General features: G+C 46.2%; 1 protein-coding gene across 2 annotated transcripts; it reads right to left on the bottom strand.

Moving 5' to 3' along the window:
* Positions 1-15,596: 15,596 nt before the first annotated feature.
* On the bottom strand, positions 15,597-21,357 carry IRF2BP2 (interferon regulatory factor 2 binding protein 2). Of its 2 annotated transcripts, none has more exons than XM_058543004.1 (2): positions 19,796-21,357; positions 15,597-19,199 (listed from the first exon to the last, which is right to left on the bottom strand). In XM_058543004.1, the coding sequence occupies exons 1-2, from the start codon at positions 20,841-20,843 to the stop codon at positions 18,484-18,486; spliced, it is 1,764 nt and encodes a 587-aa protein (XP_058398987.1). In that variant the 5' UTR covers positions 20,844-21,357; the 3' UTR covers positions 15,597-18,483. The 2 variants fall into 2 exon arrangements, with proteins under 2 accessions (XP_058398987.1, XP_058398988.1); XM_058543005.1 differs by having other exon boundaries at positions 19,844-21,357.
* Positions 21,358-21,727: the final 370 nt, after the last annotated feature.

The following is a 21,727-nucleotide window of genomic DNA, read 5'->3' as shown; positions in this document are numbered from 1 at the left end:
CCCTGGGCACAGAGAACGCCTTGGCCCCAGCTCTGCTCAGCCCTGCCTGGCACCTGGGTAGCCTGGCACATTTCCCGTCTGATGTGATTTTGCATCACCTACTGCCATCCTTGCCTAACCCTGGGGGCTGTGGAGGAGGGCGAAGTTCTTTTTCCCCTGAGGTGTGTCCCAGCTTAACACCAAATCATTTTTATTCACTTATCTAGGCATTTATCACCTTTTCCCTAGACGTGTTCTGCTCCCTTTCTCATAAATGAACCATATTTGCAGCCTTGGAGTCATCTTCCACGCCCCCTTCTCATCCATGCCCTAAATCAGATCAGTCTCCAAGCCTTATCAACTCCTTCTGTAAAATGTCTCATGTACTATAGCTCCTTCTCTGCTGCCATCCTTGTCCAGTTCCTTGAAAGGGGAGTATGTAATCTAACGGGCTGTCAGCAGCCTTAACTCTTCACACTCCTTGTTCTATTCATTATCAATACCTCTGCCAGGGCCGGCTTCCTCACCTGCCACTGTCATCACAGACCCCTCCTGGACTCCTGGCGCCTCCCTGTGCATGAGTTTCTGGGCCCGAGGATGTCCCATCCTACCCTATTTAGTCAAACTTCATTTCCCATTACCCCCCAGTAATTATCCTTCACTTACAGGAGTCGTAGATTCTTCGTCTTCGTCCCAAAATGTATGACGCTAACTTCTGCTCTGCCTGAAGTCATCCCCTTGTCTCCCCTCTGCTGTGCCTCTTCGGAGGCCTCACATGAGTCCACCTTCTCTGTGAAACCTTCCTTTTCCCTTCCACTTTTGCTCGGCCTTCTCCCTTCTTTGAACTACGAACCCAAAGTGCGGATCAGGCTGCTCAGCGCCTGCTTAAATGCTGTCTTAGATCAGATCCATAATTTAGTGTGCATCAGCTTGAAATTTCCAAGTAGATTCTAACTTCTTTGAGAACAGGGTCTAAATCTTATTTATCTCATGTTCCTCATAGTACCTGCCAGAAGGAAGAACTTACAGAAATTGTGTAATATGCTTGTGCTTATGATAGACTGATCTTTGCTGAGGAAAATTAGGAAAGCATTAGTTAAGAAATATTATACCTATTTTGCATGGGAAAAATTAGGGTTTGCAATGGGGATTTTGTTTGCATTGGCTATTGCTGCTACTGTCTTTCCTTTCTGCTTTTTCTTTCTTCTTTTCCTTCATGGTCACTAAATCCCTCTCTCCTTTGGTCCAGTCCTTCCTCCACAGGCTACAAGACTGCTAGATCTCAGAAAAATGATAACAATCTAAAATCCTCAGTGTCTGAATGTGTAGGCTGCATATAATAATTGTTTGTTGAATGCATTAATTCATGAAACTTCTGGTATCTAGAACCCGTAAAATCTCACTGTATTTAAGCCAAATGCCTCTTTCTTTGGTTTTAACACCTAAACACTAGCCTTTAAATGTTTTAGTCCCCTCAGCATTTTATCCATTGCTGTATTTTTCTGTCTTTTCTTCTCTTTCTTCCACTTCTGTTCTGCCCTATTCAATCGTCTATTGTCCTCTTAAAAGTGATTATTGGGCTTTTAAAATATCCTCTGATGAAATAGTGTTCCATGATTATTAATTACAATTGCTGGACATTATCATATTTGCTATAGCAAGAGGTAATCTACCCAGATTAATCAGTGCAAAATGTGCAATTTATGAAATGACCTCTGTATACTGTAAGAAAAAAATGTAATACATTAATAAGAGATGAGATTGTTGGTGCATTTGTTATTTCCAAAGGTGAGTACATATGTTTCTAAAAATCGCCTTGCCTTCTGGATTGGAACCGAAGAGTCAAGGAGTGCGTGGTCGTTGGTATTTCCCCTAAAGTGCTCTGTGTTGACTTGGAACACCACCCCGTATCTACAATGGGGCTGTCAATGGAAGTTAAATAATAACGTCACACACCAGGATGCTGTGTGTTGTTGGATCGTACTGCTACATGCCACAACAGAACCTATAACAGTGCGCCTTGAGAAAACCCGGATAAAAACCAGGAAGAGAAAATAAGAAATATTCCATAGGATATTTAGCTCCATGCATAAACAGTATGTATTTTCAAGCTAATAATTTATGTTTTCTTTGTGATAGCAATTCCACTTTTTTTTGGCATAGCAATCACCACAATTGATTCATAAAAGCAAAATTGCCTAATCAATGGACTAGAAATACAGTCGCTGTGAATATACATTCTTTCCTCTTCTAATGATCCCAAGCTAATCATTCCAGCTCTTCTGGCTCGTTTTTCTGATTAAACCAGGAGAATAAAGACAATAGGAACATGTGACTCCTACATTAGCAAACTAAGAATGAAGAATGAGAATAAACCGGTGGGTAAACGAAGGGGTGGGGGTATTTGTGTAATGGCAAATCCTCATAGTGGCACATCTTAACTAATATTCCCTGTACTGATAGGACCCCAAAAATGTTACTTGTAAATACCGAAAAAAAGTGGTAAAAAGATGGGATTTAGAGTCAGAAGAACTGGATTTAAATAGAGGCTTCACTTAGTACCTGTATAACTTTAAGCAAGTATCTTGACTTTTCTTTGCCTCAGTTTTCTCTTCTGTAAAAGGGTTCTAATGCTTTTGTTTTATAGGCTGTTATGAGGATTAAATGATCTGAGAGAAGCAAAAGGCTTTGTAAATCAAAGTATTGTGCTAGTATTCAGTAGAGTAACTTCTTGTCTGCACAACTTAGAATGAGTGCCTGTTTATGTAGTAGCATCCTTATTTAATGCCAGCAACGTTTTGCCCCCAAATGCCTCTCTCCTCAGCCCAGAATGATAGTCAGACAATAGAAAAACTCTGCTGCTTTTTTCTCCTATTGTCTCAGGTCCAACAGGGTATGCTGGTTCCTTCAGCACAACGTGACACGTGTCCGCTCAAACAGTGGAAGATCCTCATCCAGTGACTGCCAGGAATGCCGAGTGTACACAGCGTACACTGACCAGCATGCATACCCCCCACCCTCATATGCAGAGAACACTGTGCGCGAAGAATTGGTGTACTTTTCAGGGAAGGTGCAGCACTCTCCCGCCCCTGCAGACATGCCTGTGCTGGTAGCTGCAATGGCAGCATGGTGGAGAGGGGGCACAGACAGAGGGAGGGGCAAAGGAGGCATTTTATAGCTTGTTAAGAAATAAGTCCTGCCGCTTCAGTTTCTTTCTTTTTTTAATAAAAACAAATTACAGATCAGAATCTCAGAGACAAGCCCCTCACCTAGGTTGCCCGAACATGTCTTCAAGCCACCTTCCTCCTGCATTCTTTGTCCCTGCCAAGCCATCCCAATCAGAACTCCATGAATCACTCTCCTCAGCTTCGAGTGGCTCCCAGTGGCAGCCTACAGTCTGCCTGAGCCCTAACAGTTGTAAAGCTGGCTGCTATGAATTCAATTCTGGTGATCACTCCCTCCATGGCAGAGAGGCAAACAGAGCAGGAACAAGCAAGTCTGAAGCCAGTACATATCTACCAGTCTACCAGCCACCACCTCGCCCCTCCATGCTGGACAGACTCTGCCCTGACATCCAAGCAGGAAGCACTCCTCCTTCCAGACAGCTTCCTCTCTTGGGATTAGTACTGCTGCCAGTGACCCCACAAGCCGAGACCGCTCAGCCCCAGTGGGCACCATTTGCATAGGCTGCAGTGTTGCATGTGCCCCTGGAGTTGGGCAATACAGAGCCCTGCTTCGGAGGCTGATGTGCAGCACTGAGGTTATCTCCCGGCATCCAGCCCACCTCTCAGCCACTGTGTAGCAGCCACTCATTTTGCTGGGATTGATCCTACCTCCGACTCCAGGGAAGATCCCTAACCAGATGCCAGTCAGGGAAATCCCATCCCCTTGCCCTGGGATTGGTTAGGGCATGGATAGACCTAACCAGTCAGAGTAGCCACATGATGATGTCAGGATTGACCAATCAGAGAGACACTTGGTGCTCCTTTTCCCCTATTCTGAAAGGGATGCTCTGCTTTCTTTCCTCTTGGATGTGAATGAGGAAGCATGTCAGCCATCTCAGAATCACGAGCGAGGCCTGCCTGAAGATAACATAAACACAGGGAAGGTAGAGCCAAGAGAACCAGGGAGAGATGAGGCTCTAACCTGAAGTGAGTCAGACCTGAGGCCAGCCTGCCTGTGGATTTCTTAACTCCAAGAGCCAATAAGTTCCCTTTATAGTTTAAGCCTGTTTGAATAGGACTTTTTTGTGACTTTGCATTTGAAATCAACATAACTGACAGAAGCATCATGGTCTGGGGAGGCCAGGGGAGGAGGAGAAGAAAACTTAGAAAGTGGCCATGATGGCTAATTTTATGTGTCAACTTGGCTAGGCCACTGTACCCAGTTGTTTGGTCAAACACCAGTCCAGATGTTGCTGTAAACGTATGTTTTGGATGTGATTAACATTTAAATTGGTAGACTTTGAGTAAAGCAGACTGCCCTTCATAAGGTTGGTAGGCCTCATCCAATCAGTTAAAGGCCATAAGAGCAAAGACCAAGGTTTCCTGAAGAAGAAGGAATTCTCCACAAGACTGCAGCGTAGAAACCCTGCCTGAGTTTCCAGCTCGCAGATTTCAGACTCAAGACTGCAACATCAACTCTTCCATGAAATTCCAGGCTGCTAGCCCGCTCTAAGATTTTTGGACTTGTCAGCCCCCACAATTGCATGAGCCAATTAATTAAAATAAATATCTCTCTAGCTATCCATCCATCTAAGGTATATATCACAGGAGATGCAGATATATATATATAGATATTCTGTTTCTCTGAAGAACCCTGACTAATACAATGGCATAAGACTTGTCCACTAGGATGGGACAGGCACCAGTTCAACTCATTTGCTGGCAAAGTCTGATTTGGGAGACCATGGTGGGGAGCTCTTAGGCTCTGAGAGCCTCAGGCATCATCTAGGAAGTGGTTGGCACTCTGGAGCCCAATGAGGTAGCAGAATCTCAACAGGTGAGCACCGCATGATGACAGGGATCCCAGGGCAGAAAGTCATCCCCTAGGAGATGGTAGGAAGGAAACCAGGCAAACAGCAGAGTCCTTATCACTGCACTGGGGCTTAAGGTAGACCTCCTGTCCTAGAGCAGGCCTAGGGTTGGGGGCAGGACAACCAAGCAGAACTGAAGGGTGGGACCAAGGCAGAGCCCAGTCCTGTGGACTTGGCCAACATGGGCCAAGAGAGGGAGGGAGTAGTTGAGAGCTATGACCTTGGGGCCATGGAGCCACCTAGAAGCCTTCCCTAGGGGCAATGGTCCTAGGATGGGGCAGGGAAGGAGACTCAGGGAGTCACATGGAAACTCAGTGGTGCTAGGTGATCCCGGGACTGGGAGAGGCACTCAGAAGTCCTTCTTCATGCCTGGATTGGTCTGGGGACTGGGGTAGACATGAGCCTTCATGTTGGGATCCAGAAAGCCCAGGGCAGAGGAGTTTCAGTGTCTCCTCCTCTAGACAGCGCCCCCATACTCCCTTTCTCCCTGTAGAGTGACCATGTCTTCCCCAAGCCTCCATGGTGACTTATAAATACATCTATTATGGCTCAAGGAAAACAAAGCAGCCAGGCAGTAGCTCCCATATTAACAGTCCCACATGAAATCTTTAGCACACATTGAAATAAGACACTCTTATAGACCCCCTTTACAACACCTTACATATTTTAGTAGCAAGGGTACGTCTAATCTATTGTCAGATCTGCCCAAAGGAATCAGCCTCCTTAGGTATCTGTATGCAGACTTCTTTGTCTCTGGTGGCCTTCCTATGGGGACTAGAGTGAAGGGCAGCTTACACACAGGATCCCTGAGACTCGCCAGGAAGAAGCCTGCAGTCTCTCCTGGTGCCTTTGACCTCCTGGCTCCCACAGTGGACCGCGTAGCATTTCTGCAAGTCAGTGTAGAAATGTGACCCAGTGACATGTAACTGCACCGAAGCCATGAGAACCAGCTCCCAGAAAATGCTACATCCTTAGGATGAGCTTGGGGTTTGGGAGAACAGTCTTAGAAAAATACTTTACAGATAGTCAGAGCAAAGTTAATCAGTGGAGTTGTCCAGAAATTGGTCTCAGTATTGATATGTTTATAAATTATATGTAAGGGGAAGTAAGTCCTTAACCTCGTGACTAAGGTAAAGCTTCTATGGGTAGAGAAATCCCAAGTTAAACAGTAAAAGTAGGCATTTTTATGTTACTTTAGAGCTTGCAATGCATCTTCATGTTCACAATTCTACACTGTAAGTATTAGTATTCTCTCCGTACCTGTGGTGTGGGGAGTGATATATACATTTAGTTAATTTAGAATAAAGCTGGCCTTAGCCCTTGCTGCTAGAGAGAGCCAGAACCATAACTGAAGCATCCTCAGACTTCTCCAAGCCAACCTCTCTGGCTTCTAGAACAGGATGGCCTTCCTTTGTCCTCTCTCCCAGGGCCAAAGATGGACCAGAGCTCCCCAAAATGGGGCTGACAGAAGCTGGGCAATGGAGAGCCATGGGTTTGGATAGAGAACTCTGGAGTTGGCGAGGGGAATGGGAGGTTAAACAGGCATTTAAAGAAGGACTGTCAGAGAGATTCCATCCATAGACGACCCACGGGGAGACCTGAGGGTGAGATATCAGGTGTTGTGTGAGGGAAGAGAGGATGAGGTTGTCACCCCCCCCAACCCCCGCCCACTGATGCACCCTATTTGGGGATAAATAATTAGACTATGTTTATTATGTGACGTAAATTTATTCCTTTAACAAATATTTACTGAGAAAGTTTAATATGCCACACTTTATTATGACACAGGGGGATGCTTTGCCTTGCCTCATAGAGTTTACATTCTTTTTTTTTTTTTTTTGTGAGGAAGATCAGCCCTGAGCTAACATTCATGCCAATCCTCCTCTTTTTGCTGAGCAAGACCGGCCCTGAGCTAACACCTATTGCCAATCCTCCTCCTTTTTTTTTTCCCTTTTTCTCCCCAAAGCCCCAGTAGATAGTTGTATGTCATAGTTGCACATCCTTCTAGTTGCTGTATGTGGGATGCTGCCTCAGCATAGCGGGACAAGTGGTACGTCGGTGTGTGACCGGGATCCGAACCCGGGCCACCAGTAGCAGAGTGCGCGCACTTAACTGCTAAGCCATGGGGCTGGCCCTCCATAGAGTTTACATTCTAGGGCATGCAGGGGTTAGGGTGAGGGGGACACAAAAAGTTATAAACCAGTAAATATATACAATGTCTGATAGGGAAAAGTGCTAGGAGGAAAAATAAAACAGGGACCGGGACTACAGAAAGGGGGGTAAGTTGAGATGGTTATTTTATATAGGGTACGTGGTAGGCTGAACCATGGCCGCCCAAAGATGCCCATGTTCCAATACCCGGAACCTGTGTAGAAGTAATGTTACTTGGTAAAGGGACTTTGCAGGTTTGATTAAGTTAAGCGTTTTGAGATGATGAGGTTTTCCTGAACTGCAGCTGGGCCCAATGCAATGACAAGAGTCCTTATAAGAGGGAGGCAGGGGAGCTGTGAGGACGGAAGCAAGAGGTTGGAGTGATGCAAGCAAGGGCTCACAAGCCAAGGAGTGTGGCAACCTCTAGAAGCCAGAAAAGGCAAGGAAACAGATTCTCCCTTGAATCTTCCAGAAGGAACCAGCCCTGTCAACATCTTAATTTTAGATTTCTGACATCCGGAACTGTAAGACAATAATTTTGTGTAGTTTTAAGCCGCTAAATTTGTGGTAATTTGTTACCACAGCGATAGGATATAATACAGGGTGGTCAGGGAAGACCTCACTGACAAGAGGACATTGGAGCAGAGACTTGAAGGAAACAAGGGAGGGAGCTACGCATACATCTTGGAAGAGCATTCCAAGCAGAGAAGAGCAAATGGAAAGGCCCTGAGGCAGGAGCATGCTTAGCAAGGTCAAGAAATAGCAGGGAAGCCACTGTGGCTGAAATGCAATGAGCAAGGACACAAGCCAGGTGTGAGAGGTAGCATGGACTTGCAGGCCATTATAGGGACTTTGCATTTGACTCTAAATGAGACAGAAAAGCATCAAAGCAGTTTGAACGAAGGAGAAACAAGGTCAGACCAATATTTTTAAGGTTATTCTGGCTGCTGAATTGAGAATAAACTGCAGAGGACAAGGGCAGAAGCTGGAAGAACAGTTAGGAAGCTTCTGCAATATATTAGACAAGAGATGATGGTGGCTTCAACCAGGTAGAAAGAGATGATCAGATTCTGAATATATTTTTGAAAGTAGAGCCAAGAGGATTTGCTGATAGATTGGACAGAGGGTGTGTGAGGAAAAACCAGAGTCAAAGAGCACTCCAAGGTCTGTGGCCCAAGCAACTGGATGAAGGAGTTGCCATTTATAAGATGAGAAAGACTGAGAGAAGGAGATTTTTGGGTACACAAGGATATACAAGGCTGGCACTCAGGGGAGGAGGTCTAGGCTAGAGATATGGAGTTAGCATATAAATATTATTTTAAAACCACAAATCTGGATGAGATTACTAGGGTGTAAGAAGACAATTTAAGAAATCCTCTGAGAACTGAGCCTAGGGGCACTCAAACAAGTGAGATGAGTCAGTGAGATGAGGAAGCAGTGAAGGAGACTGAGAAGGGGTGGCCAGTGAGGTGGGAGAACTGAGAAAGGGTTTTCTGGAAGCCAACTGAAGACACTGCTTTTTCACAACTGTCTAACTTCAGCCCTCAGCCCAGCATAGCAAAATGATGTACTTAAATTCAACAAGTACCTATTATGGGCCAGACCTCATGGTATGCATGCTATAGACCCCTGTCAATTAATCTCTTCAACAACTCCATAAGGTAAGTAATATCCGTAACCCATTTCACAGTTAATTAAATTAAGATTACAGGGTTAAATACTAAGGTTAAAAAGAGGTGGAGCTGGAATTAAGCTTATGCAGTCTGATGCCAGAGCCCCTGTCCTTTACCATGAGATAGACTGGTGGAGAGGAAGACTAAGTGAACCAAGGAGTGCATGACTGAGTGACCATGACCAGATGTTAGTTCTCCTCAGGTAATATTTCCTTGCGAATCTCTCAACTCTCGCACATGCCATCTCTTTTCCTTCTCAACTGCTTGCGATTCATCTGGTCCATGAAGAGTTCTGATCTGACTAATTTCATTGAAGTCCTCAACCCCTCAGCGAACACACAGGTTAACCATCTCCAGCTCAGTCTGGTCACAGGCTGACATTCAACTCAGGCAATGCTTGTCACCGAGACCTTGAATGAGTTCCTTCCAGTGCTGTGAATCTGTGGTGTTCATGATCTCTGAAGGCTTACTAATGGATCTAAAGGCCCATGTGCAGAGAAGTGTGATTTACTAGAAAATGAAACGATTTTTTACAAATCCAACATTTTTACTGAAGTCAAAATTTAATGAAGGTGTTCTCTTATTTTTCATCATACATCACTTTTATTGATTGATTATTTTAAAAAAGGCAATATGCTCAAATACATCCTCCCCCCGACCTCGGCCACCTGCCATGAGCCACACAAATACTATCTTTACTTGTAAAGCCATGAATAGAATTAGGTAAACCATAGGTAGGTTGACCCTTCAGTAAATGAATCTGAGCATAGTACCTTTTAAGAAAAGTATTCACTTCCTTTATTTGTGTTCTGTATTTTTACTTTATTTCCAATAGAACTATACATCCCCCAAGATGATGATAATTTCAAAAATCATCTGGTACTATGTTTTACTGGGTGGTGTCCCAGGTACATGACTGTGGCCTGAGAGACGATGCATCTTCTATGATGACAGCAGGGGGAGCCCCTTCTCTCCAATGTTTCAAAGCTGTGTGCTATTACCCCCTTTACTAGAATAAGCGAGAGTTTATATTTTTAGTGGTACACATTCACTGCGCCCAAGTAACTAAGGGGTATCACACAGACTCAGTGATTTCTCATGTCTGGCTGATAGATGAAAAATCAAAAGGCTGTCATAGAGATTGCCCAATTTGATTCCTTAACCCCTACTGAGGTAGTACATGGTAATTATTTTTTTTTAATAATTGTGGAATAGAAACACAAGTTTATTGAATTACCTGAAATGACCACACAAAGTCCAAGAACTTCTGGAGATTTCCTGACCTTTATTCCAGTGTTTTTGTGTATCTGGGACAGAATGGGACAATTCTAGGTATGTTTTCATAAAAACTTGAATTTGCATCTCTCAGCATAGTTCCCTCTCAAGGATATTTGGGAGGAGCAGAGCAGTGGTGATTGTAGTGCCGCCTGTTTGTCAAGACAAGCAGTCACTGGAAAAGAGCACGAATAACTTCCTAGAATCGCATTTCAACCTGAAAAGTCTTCCAGGTTCCTCGATAAAATACATAAGGAGTGGACAGATTTATATGATTTCCATTTTAAGCTTCTAAAATGCCTTTTGTGCCTGTTATCTGGAAAGAAAAATATGTTAGTGAAGGAAGTCTTTTGGTAGGGTTGTATCTATGTATTGTCAAGCTTGGAGGAAGGCTATATTTTTTTAGCTTCCCATCCATCTACCACAATCACTTTTTAAACAATGACTAAAACTATTTACAACACTTAGTCCACAGTAAAGTTCCTAGGCCACCACTCCAAGGCTGGTAATGAACGTCAGTTTTTCAAAAGGTTGGGGGCAATGCCTGTTGTTTTTCTGGAGATATTGCAGAGTATTAAACTGAATAACAAAAATTAGAAAATTAATTGGGTGGCACCTCAAGTGCCCCATAGTAGTACGATGACAGAAAAACTTTTTTTTCCTAATTTAAATAAAGATTTCTCAATAAAAAGGCAGCTCCCTTTTAGGCAGTGGGTTGTTACAGTACTTCATTTGACTTGGTAGTACCCACGTGGGCATGTCCTGAGGTTTGCTTAGTAAAGACGTTTTTATTAACATGCACCCTGCGTTAGTGTGCTTTCTGCTAAGACAGATGCCCCTTAAACATGAGTGTTTACTCCACCAGCATGGAACATTTGCCTTATTATAGCCACAGTCTAAAAAAAAAAAAAGCAGCAGTATGATTTCCAAAAAGGGAGTGACATTTGGGGCAGCTCTTCTCATGCGCCATCTCCAGCTTAGAAAATCCACCCAGTACAGGCTGCACCGCGTCAGGGACCCTTGCAGGCGCAGCCCCGGCTGTCGCTGACGCGCGTTTGATCTTTTCTGGGCAGCCCAGGGCTCGCCCCACCCCTGCGCTGGCTCGCACCGGGCTCGCACGGCCTCGCCCAGCGGGAGCCAGACCCTTGACTTTATTTGGTTCACCACGCGGTAACCCGTGCAGAGCGCGCCGGCGGCGACGCACGCGGGCCCCAGCGCGCTCGCACTGTCCTCCCGGGGCGGCGGGCGGGGGGTGCGGGGGATTAAGCTCAGCGGGCCGAGGCTCCCCTCTAATTATAGCCGCGGCAGCTGGCGCGCGGGCCGGGCTGGCGCTCGGGGCCCGGCCGGCCGCGGGGCGGGCGGGGCGCCGCCGTTTCCGGGCCCGGCCCCGCTCCCCGCCCGGTCCCGCCGCCTCGGGTTGCCCGGCTCCACGTGCGCAGAGCGGGCCGCAGGGAGAAGGCGCTGCTCCGGGCCAGGCGTGTGCGCCGAGCGGTGCGGCCCGGTGAAAAGTTCTAGAATAAATAAATACGGGCGCGGCGTTGAGTCAGGGTGCCGCGCTGGAAACCACAGCAAGGTCTCCTCGTGGGCGAAGGCCTTTACGCAGGCGGCCAGAGAGTGAGGGCGCCTCCTCCCCTTTCCTTCCCCTCGAGTAAACAGGGCTTGGCAGAGCTGGCGGCTGTTTTCTTCCTTTTAAAAAACGCCATTCTGAGCAACAATAAAAAGTAAAAAAGAAAAGGCTACACTCTGACAATTCTGACGTAGCCCTGATGTTTTCAATCGGCCTCTTGATTTGTGTGAAGATAATGGGGTCCAGCCGCCCCTTTCACGCATGCTGGTTGCATGCTGGGCATAATGAACTTACTGTGTGAAAAAGCACTTGCGACGTAGGACTGTGTTCCTATGTCAAAATCCTACCGAGGTACCGGATATAAGTTCTAGCAAGAGACTGCTCTCCATGTAAGAATTCGTCCCTAACTATACTTTCCCAACTCTGGAAGGAAACCAACTCTGGTTAACTCCTGTCAGTGTGTGCCCTCATTCAAGCAAACTAACGTTTCCTACCTGTGGCGTAGACTTGCAGCTCCAAGAAATCTGGGCCTAGACTCTCAGCTGTTCAAAGCCTGGAATGATGTGCCTACTTAATAGGTGTTAAATAATAACAGCCACAACCCATATGGTGCTTGTTAAGAGAACAGTATTCCAGAACTTCTCTAATGACTGTGACTTCTCCTGTGAAATTCTGATTTCAATTGTATATGGAGTACAATAAATCTTTATCTTTTATCATCAAAAAAAGCTAATTGAATTGCCGTTTGGAGGCAAAAATAACAAAACAGGGGTAAGAGACTTTTAGCCCAAGGTAAGGCACGCAACAGACATGTTCTGTTTCGCAGCTCACACAGTCTCTGAGGCTTCGGAGAACATGGAAGGCCTGAAGCCAAGGCTGTGTGTAAAGAAATGCTGATTTATTCACACCCGTAATAGAAGAGTTGTTACTAGAATGGTTAGTATTTTAAAATAATACCATAAAAGAAGGTGAAGCTTGGTAATTTGAGGCTCACTTTTAATAAGCTCTTTCTATACATTAAAACAAATTTAGGCCCTTAGTTCTGGTGAAATGTTTCTGGGTTTATTTTTCCTGGAGATATAAATAGCCACATTCACAGTTTAAAACAGTCTATTTGAACTGTCATAGGAAAGATGTTTTCTAAATGGCAGAGAAATATGCAATGACCTAAATATTTATCTGCTAAAGTTGCTGCCTGAGTACCTATACTACAAAACATGACTCATTTGTCGTACATGATGCCTGAACTCATGGGCATCTGAATGTTAACCGATGGTAATAATATAAATAAAATAATTGCTAAGTAAAAGTGGTAAGTGATGGGATCTACACATTATATAACAGTTCATTTTCCCCAGAATATAAACTATATTTAGCAATATTCAAATGTGACATTATTACTCTATACAGGATGTCTTATCTCGGCATCAAGGGCTTCTGCTGAATTGCTGGAGGAGGCTCTTTAGATTATGCAATCTCACTTCTCAAGCCCATTCAAAAGATGAGATCAAGCAGTGCGCTGATGCTTGCAATTTAAACCAGGAATCCCGTAGTCTTGTCTCCAGACCTTGTCTGACCTAGGAGAAAATCACCTCCTAGAGGATTGTCTGGCTGATTTTGTGATAAATTTTACGCGCACTGGCGACGTTATACTTTTAAAGGGCTATTCTACATTTTTTCAAAGCAATATTTAAGACTGTATTATAGAAGAAACTATACCATTTTAATAGGGTTGTTCTATTAAGGAGAGTTTACTCAATTGTTTTTCAGAATCAAAATGAAAGAACAGCTTTGAGACCCAATGTCTAACTGATTCTAAATAATGAATTGCCTATAGTATACTTTTTGCCCTAAAATGCCTTTTCTGTGGCTTGTACGGATTGTTTCATGCTGCTCAGTGCCATGTAGAGGTGCACAATATTTTGTGATAAAGACCAGTGCAGCTGTAGATTTCATATTCTATAATTAAAAAAAAAAAGTTATACCTCAAATTAACAAAGAAAAGCTGTTTTAAATCAAGCATGTTAAGCTGTATTGACATGGGGAAGGAGGAGGTAACAGACTGATGGGTTAAAACAAAGTTCACTGTTAAATTAGGTACAAATTAACTTGTTAATGATAAATAGAGATAGTGTGGATATCCCTAATTATGGATTTATCTGGGATTAATAGAGAAACCTAGATAATCCATAATTCCAGTCATTTTCCATCTTCCAATCTCTTAAATAATTTACAAATTGACTTTTTGTATGTTTTTGTGCCTTTTAAATTACTGTGAGGGGTTTATAACTCTTGAGGAAAATGCAGGCTTGTCAACAGAAACAGCAACAAGGGATCTAGACAGTTAATAATCTGTGAAGTCACACCCATAATTTTTAGATTATAATCAACTGTATTGTAATCAATACTATTGCTGTCAGAGGTCTAACCAGTGGCACTGAAGGAGTTAAATAACATTCCCACCCCCCTTCATTTCTAGAACCCCAGATGATGTAGGTAAATATGTATCCATTCATTGGTGCCTCTGACCTTGGTCTGTGACAGAGGAAAGGCGTGTCTTCTTACACTGTTCCCTATGAAGAAAAGGCAAGCAAATGAGGGTGACTCAGGACTTCTAGCGGCCCACACGAGACTGAACATTTTTCTGAATGATTCCACGTATACAGTTTGGAATCAGGAAGAGAAACATTTTACTCTTCGCTAACCAAATAAAACCACCTATAAATCATATGCAAAACAACTTTGAGTAATGAGGGACTTAAAAGTCTAGGAATTAACCTAAGTTCCATATTTTCCCTTTAACTTTTTCTCTCTTTGGGGAATAAACAAAGACATCTGCCACATCAAGAGTCTGGTTTGTTTGGTTTTAACTGGAAACTGAATGCAATCATTAAAGTTTACTTTGGGAGCTTTTGAAATTTTAAAAATGACTTCTGCAAGCTGCACTATTTTAAATTTCACTAGTAGTAAAATTTAGCATTTTTAAGTTAAACGAAGTTTATCATTTCTTTTAACCTAATTATTAAATGAAACATCATGTTGTGCATTATAATCTATAATTAACTTATTAAGAATACTGTTTCTTGAAAACTGCCTTAAACAGGCTACTAATAATAAAAAAAAATCGTTAAAATACATATAGTGATAGGTATCCCAAGTTACTGGACCACCCCTAATGAAAATATATTCAACTACACTTTAACTGTTGCCATTTAATTTAAGACATATTATGAATACCCTTATCCTCAAACCCTTGGTAAGTTTTACAACTTCCTTTCACAGAGAAGTCCGCCAAGCCATTGATCGATACAGAGTAAAAGCTGCAAACATCTAGGAAATTTCTTACTATGTGATAGTAGACAGTACTTTGTAAACGTATCTCGGTGCTTTCTACCTTATATCTATCTCTATTTATAAATTTAAGTTTCAGGACATCAATAAAGCTCACACATGGCTTTGACTTTATTCCAAAGGGTAGGCTTTTTTTTCTCTTTTGTCTTCAGTGCATTTCATATGGGCCAACATGGCTGTTGTATTCCAAAGCTTTCCAGCGAGCAGCTCCATGCCTTGACAGTCTTTTCAGTGTCGTCACTATCTCCTCCTTCCAATCTACTATTGCAGAATGGCTGGCTCTACTGCACGTTGACAAATAAACAAGTGCTTTCTGGCCGCACTTGGTTCAGCTCTTCTCTTTATGTTTCCTCTCTCCAGCTGCCCTTTCCCCAGGCCCTAGCACTTTTCTGTCTACCATCAGTTGCCCTTTTGTTCCCTGTCTTTTATCTCCTGTTCTTCTCCTGCAGTTCCAGTCAAACCCCAACCCCAACCCCACACATCCTTCAGTGACATTGCCATTAGTGATGAAAACAATAACCATTCTAAGCTTACTTGAAAAAATTAAAAAAGGCCTCAGAAAATGTTCAGTGCTCCCAATTTTATTTTTATTTAATGCTAAAAGTTAAAGGAAAAAAAAGGTACTATAAATCTGACAAATGACAGAATGCAGGTGATATTTCCATAGCGTGATTTTAAAATATAATAATGTTGATATCTGAGATTACACTCACTTCAGTTGACATGACTTTCATCATATATAGAAAAAGTATCACCTTCAACTTAAAAAAAAGTAAAGGTTAAAAGGTGGCACACTTTTAAAATACTTGGTGGCCAAGGAAAGGTATATAGTAAAAGTTGTAAACCATGTGTACGGTCTCATAACTTTTAATGTGAGGCCACATGAAACACAGTACATCTGTTAAATTCTATAAATTGTTAAAGCAAAAAAGGGAAAGCTTCAACACCCCATCCCCTGATATTTTGAGTATTAAAGCACAGCTGAAATATTAGGATTTGAAATCTGATACTGCCCATGTACAGTAAGTAGCTTTCTGACATTTTCATCCAGCTGTGGAGAATCTCTGCACTGTCATCAGGTACAACAAAAGATCAAACCCATGTCCCAATGTTAACTTTTTAACTAAGGAAATGCCAGAAAAATAACCCAGACCAACACTTTCCAGCTTGCAAGCCTTCCACGAAGGCCACCCAAGGGCCAGACTTCTGCAGATCTTATTTTTTAATAGGAGTAACCTCAACACACAGGCCTTTAAAGCTGTTCATCTTCTCCCCCTTATACCAGCGCAGAGAAACCATAGGTTGTCTTTTCCACAGCTGGATAAACTTATTCAAAACAGCAAGATGTTTCTTTTTTAATCCTTTTGGAAAGCTTATCTGTATTAAGATTGCAAAACATACAGATAGCCACCACAAATTAGGTCAAATGACAGATCAACTTGTAGCATCTATGAGGTCAAATTCCAGTTTATAATAAAGTGCCTAGATATGCATTTATACAACAAACCATAATAGTTGAATTCTTTACAAATCTCTTTATGGACATGTAAAATTGACTCTGTGTTTCTGCATGTGTGCATTTACATAACAGAAACCAATCTGATCTGACTCATAGGTACTCCAATTTAAAAAATAAAAGTGTAACAACATACTGGTTAATCATGCAAGTCTGTTTGGAATATAACAATGACTGGTAATGTGAATTTGCACAGCATTAATAGTAGGTGCACTCATTAAAACACTACAAAAAAATACTGTATTTGGTGCAGTATCTGATTTTCAAGTGTTAATAACTCGACCATTAAAAAAATATTTGAGCAATTTAAAAAAAAGAAAGACAAAAACATAACTAAAAAGAATCCAAAGTGGGTAACAATCTACATTTTCAAATTAAAATAGAAGCTAGGTTGTGAACAATACACATAAGTTGTAGTAGACCTTGAAGCCATGATTCAGCCTAATTATAGGGCCAAGTTACAAACACCTGAACATAAAAGGATTTAAAATAGTGTTCCTGTCAATGTTAAATCATAACAGCACAAAAGAAAAACCAGTATCACTGTGAGACAACTATTTCTAATAACTGATGATTTATTGGTTTAAAAAAATCATTTAACTGATGCAAAATAGTGATCAAAAAAATTAGTTTACAAAAGTCTTCTAAAAATAGTTTGAGAGGTGGGGCCTATTACGTAAAACTCTTTAATTTTCACTAGTTCATAATTTCTTTCCAGAAGAACAGTATTATTCACTTGGTATTTCAAACACATGTAAGAAGGAAATTACAGGTTTCCTCCACCCCCATTTGGGCTGTCACTGATATGCCCACGGGCAGTCCTGGCAGCACCAGGCGCTGTTCCTGTCATTGTACCATACTGTATTTAGCACTCACTAGAAACGGGTGTAGGTGATAGTATGAATAGCAATAGCACTACAGGTAAATGATAAAAAAACAAAACACAAAACAGAAACGAAACCAATCCCACAATCTCCAAGTTCACCTGGACTGTAACTTCTCTTGCGACTTTTTTCAAAGGAAATGACAACAGCAACAACAAACAGAGCTCTAGGGTGTTTAAAAAGATGAAGTGGCGCTGCAGAGCCAGGCTCTGTTCAAAGATGGCAGTGCCATCTTGTACACACCACCATCCATTATCACCGCCTTCCGTCACTGAATTGTGTATTATGTAACCAACTAGCATGCAGCATTGTAATCTTACAACTGATCACGTGGGCAGTGAACAGTGGTCAACTTTGCCTTAAAAAAAAAAAAAATCCCCTCCAAAAAACCACACAGTCCTGAAAATCTCTCAGCAGCAACTCGTAGGCAGTCATCAAAATCCCAACAACTGAACTTTAAGAACAAAATACAGAAAGATTCAAAATCTATTTTCCTATTACTCTAAAAGGACAATGTTTTGGGGTCAACTTGGTGATTTTTCCCAGTGGCATGCCCACTTCACAACAGTGCCCCTTTCACTCATTTCCTTTCCTTCTCCACCAATTGGGCTCCAGCCTGAGAAAGGGGCCAGCAATAAGGAATAACAGACAGTAAGGCAATCTTACAATGTCAGAAAATGTATTTGGCTTTTTTTTTTCTTTTTAAAATAAGTGCATACAAATACAGCTAGAAGCATTTCTGATTTGCCAAGTGCTCTAAAAAAGCAGCGCAAGTCACAGCCTACATTGAACGTTAACTGTCACCAGGATAATAAAGCACAAAGATATGCTAATAACGTTAACAAAAGAAGAAAATGCCTTTAAGTACATACCTTTTGTCGTCAAAAAAAAATATAAACACAATGTATTCAAAAAAATCAAAATTATACAGCCATGTTTATGAAGTCTACATTTCCCTTGTCTTGGATATATATATATATATATGGAGATATATATACAATTCAAGCAGTTTTAGTTAAGGGTAATCATTGGGTTTTTCTGAAACCGGAAAGTCACGAGTCTCTCTCTTTTTTCACTTTCACATCTCCAGCAAGGATGGTTGCAATTTCCCCTTGCATAAAGGCCCAGGGGACATTGGAGCCCACAAGAGGGCATTTTTCCCCACTGGGACAATAGACCTCTCCACTAGCTCCCTGCTGTTTGATGCTTTGTCTGGAGCAAGGGAAGCAGAACTTGTGCGAAGGGACGGACGGGCACTGCACAAAGTGGGTGTCCTCAAGCCGCTCGTGGCAGAGGGTGCAGCACAAGGGGGCACTGGCTGCCAGAGAGGAGTCCGGGAGGCTGGCAGGGTGCACTGGCTCCAGTCCTCCTGTGCTGCCTGCCCCCTGGCCTCCCACCTCTCTGGGGCCTAGCCTTCTTTGGTTCATAGAGGACGGAGAGGGTGGACTGCTGCTATTCCTCCTGGTAGTGGAGTGAACCTGGTTGGCATCTTTTGAGGCATGACTGCCCCCTGCATTGTCTGCTACTAAGATCAAGGCTGCCATGGGGGACTGGCCATTCTGCGCCGCTTCAGGCGGTGTGGTCCGGTTGGAATGAGGTGAGGCAGTGGGTGGTGGTGGAGACACAAAAGAGGATGTAGGAGTAATGGGGATCTTGAGCCCTTCTGTGGATGTGGACAGCCACGGTTGTGCCTCTCCATTGATCTTAGGGGGCCCAACTTCACCTTCTGGTTCTGGAGAAGGCTTCCTTTTTCTTGCTGTTCTCGCAACTAGAAAATCAAAGAAATAAAAGAAAACAAGAGAAAATAAATGAACACGCAATAAAACATATCTTTCTTTTACTAATATGAAACAAAACTCACTAAACAATTCCTATTCTCTAAAAACTTGTACATAAAAACACACGCGAGTTTCCAGGGCACGTGCAACTTAAAACGCTTAGACTCATGAGGCTCTGAAGCAGTATACCACTTTAAAAAAAAAAAAAGCTACCGAAAATGGCACGTATGTAATCTCCTGTTTTAACACACGCATACATATACCCAGACTGAACTGTGCATACGATTGCTAACGTCCCCCAACAGGTTAAAAGGTGACTGGTGCCCTCATGCTCCCATCCAAGAATGTGCTGGGAAAGGAAAACCCTGTGTCAGTGCCTATCAGCCTAGTCTGACTCATCTCTGTTATGCTGCTTCAGCACATGAACACGTTGCCACTAAGCACTGGTTCCGCCTCAGGCAGATCAGGAAGTTGGGTGTTTGTTGTTTCTGGGCTAGAGTAGAACGGTGAATGGAAAGAGCACCCCCTCCTCTGCTCTCCGTCCCCTTGTCTCCCCTAGAGCCCCTCACTCCACAGCCGCCCCTACCTGCTTTAGACCCGTTGGCCCCGTTGGCCTCGAAACCCAACAACCTGCCTGCAGTCAGGGCCGGCTCCTTCTTAAACTTGCTCTCGAAGGGCCCCGAGTGGCCGTGCTGGTGCAGCGCCAGCAGCGTGTCGCGCACGGTCTTGGGCCTGTTGACCCAGTCCTGCTCTCCGGGCCCGCGGCCTTTGCCCACGCCCTCGGGGCCCAGCTCGGCGGCCCCGGCCGCAGTGGACAGGCTGTCGGTAGGGCCGCGGTGCGAGGGCGGCGGCGGCTGCTTCTCCTTGGCCGCCGCCTCGCGTTGCTCGTGCTCCGCGGCCGCGCTGCTCGACACAGACGCCGGCCGCTTGTGGGCGCCCAGGTCGGCGGGCTGCGCCGAGCCCAGGCCGGCGGCCGCGGCCCCCGACACGGCGGCCAGCGAGGCGGCGGCGCGGCCGCTGAGACCCAGCGCGGCGGGCAGCGGCGTAGCCGAGCCGTTCATGAGCGGCACCAGGGTGGGCGGCACGGCGTGGCCGCGCCGCGGGTTCGGACTCTGGCGGTTCAGCTCGGGCGGCTCCTCCAGCTTGGAGAAGCCGTTGGGCACCAGGATGCCGTTCACGGGCGGCGGCTGCGGCGTCGGCGGCTGGGCCAAGCCCGCGGCCGGGCGGCTGCCGCCAAAGTCGGAGCCGAGGCGCGGGGGCCGCTCGGCGGCGGCCGCCAGGGGGTAGCGCTCCAGGGCCTGCGGGCCGCGCGGGGCCGCCTCGGGGCCGCCGTGGCCGAGCTGCTGCTGCTGCTGCAGGAGGAGGTCCTTGGCCGAGAGCGGCGGCGGCTTGGCGGCGGCCGGGGCCGCGGCGCCGGGCGGGGAGCGGCCCTCCGGGAAGCAGCCGTGCGCCCGCTTGAGCTGCCGCGCCGTCTCGATGACGAACTCGACGCGGTCGGCGCCCTCGTAGTTGACGCAGCCGCGGCACACGGGCTCGGTGAAGTCCCAGATCATGGCCCAGGGCATGCGGGGCAGGTCACACAGGTAGCACGACTGCCGCCGGGACGCGGCCGCCACCGCCACCGCCGCGGCCATGTCCGAGGAGCCCGCGGCGCTGGCGGCGGAGGAGGAGGAGGAGGGGGCGCCGCCGCCCCCCGCCGGCACCACGCGCGCCCTCCTCCCCCCCCAACCCCGCGGCTCCCCCACGAGCGGCGGCGGCGGCCGCGGCCGCAGAGGCGGCGGCGGCGGCAAAGCCCGCGAAAGCTCGGCGCCCGCGCAGCGCCCCCGGTGCACCAGGGGCGGCGGGCGCGGGGCGAGGGGCTGCAGCCGCGGCAGCACGTCCCCCCGGCCGGCGCGGGCGGGCGGCGGGGCGGCGCGGCGCGGCGGGCGCGGCGGCGGAGGCTCGGCCGGGGCCGCGGCGGGCCTCCAGACCGGGGCAAAGACGGGCCGCGCGGGCGCGGGGGAGCGCAGCAGGTCGCGGCGGCGGCCGGAGCGGAGTGTGGGGCGGGGGGCGGGGAGGCCGGGGGGGCGGGGGGCGGGGGGCGGCCGCCGGGGCAGGCTCAGCCCGAGCGGCGGGGCATGCCGCGCCGGGGCGGCGGCCGGGCGGCGTGGAGCGGACCCCGGGTCGCTCCGCTGCTCTCTCACAGCTTCTGGCGTCGCCGCTCTCCAGCGCCCGCGTCAGCGCCCAGCCCGCGTCAGCGCTGCCGCCGCCGTCGCTGCTGCTGCTGCCGCCGCGACCGCTCCACTTCTACAGACTTGATTCTTCGACAGCCTCGCACGGCGCCTGCGCGGGCCCCCTCCCCTCGCGCGCGCGCCCGCCCTCCCCCGCGCCCGCCCCTCCCCCCGCGCGGAGAACGAGCGCTGCCGGGAGAGCCGGCTCCACGGCGCCCGCCCTGGGTCAGCGCCGCCCGCCCGCGCCGCGCCGGTGGCCCCGACGTGAACACGGTGCGAGAGTGGTTTGCCTTCCTCCACCCGCTCGG

This window comes from Diceros bicornis, chromosome 6 (assembly GCF_020826845.1).
Source record: "Diceros bicornis minor isolate mBicDic1 chromosome 6, mDicBic1.mat.cur, whole genome shotgun sequence".
Taxonomy (NCBI): Eukaryota; Metazoa; Chordata; class Mammalia; order Perissodactyla; family Rhinocerotidae; genus Diceros; species Diceros bicornis.
The sequence above is the reverse complement of the archived record's forward strand: the minus strand, read 5'-3'. Positions and strand labels throughout refer to the sequence as shown.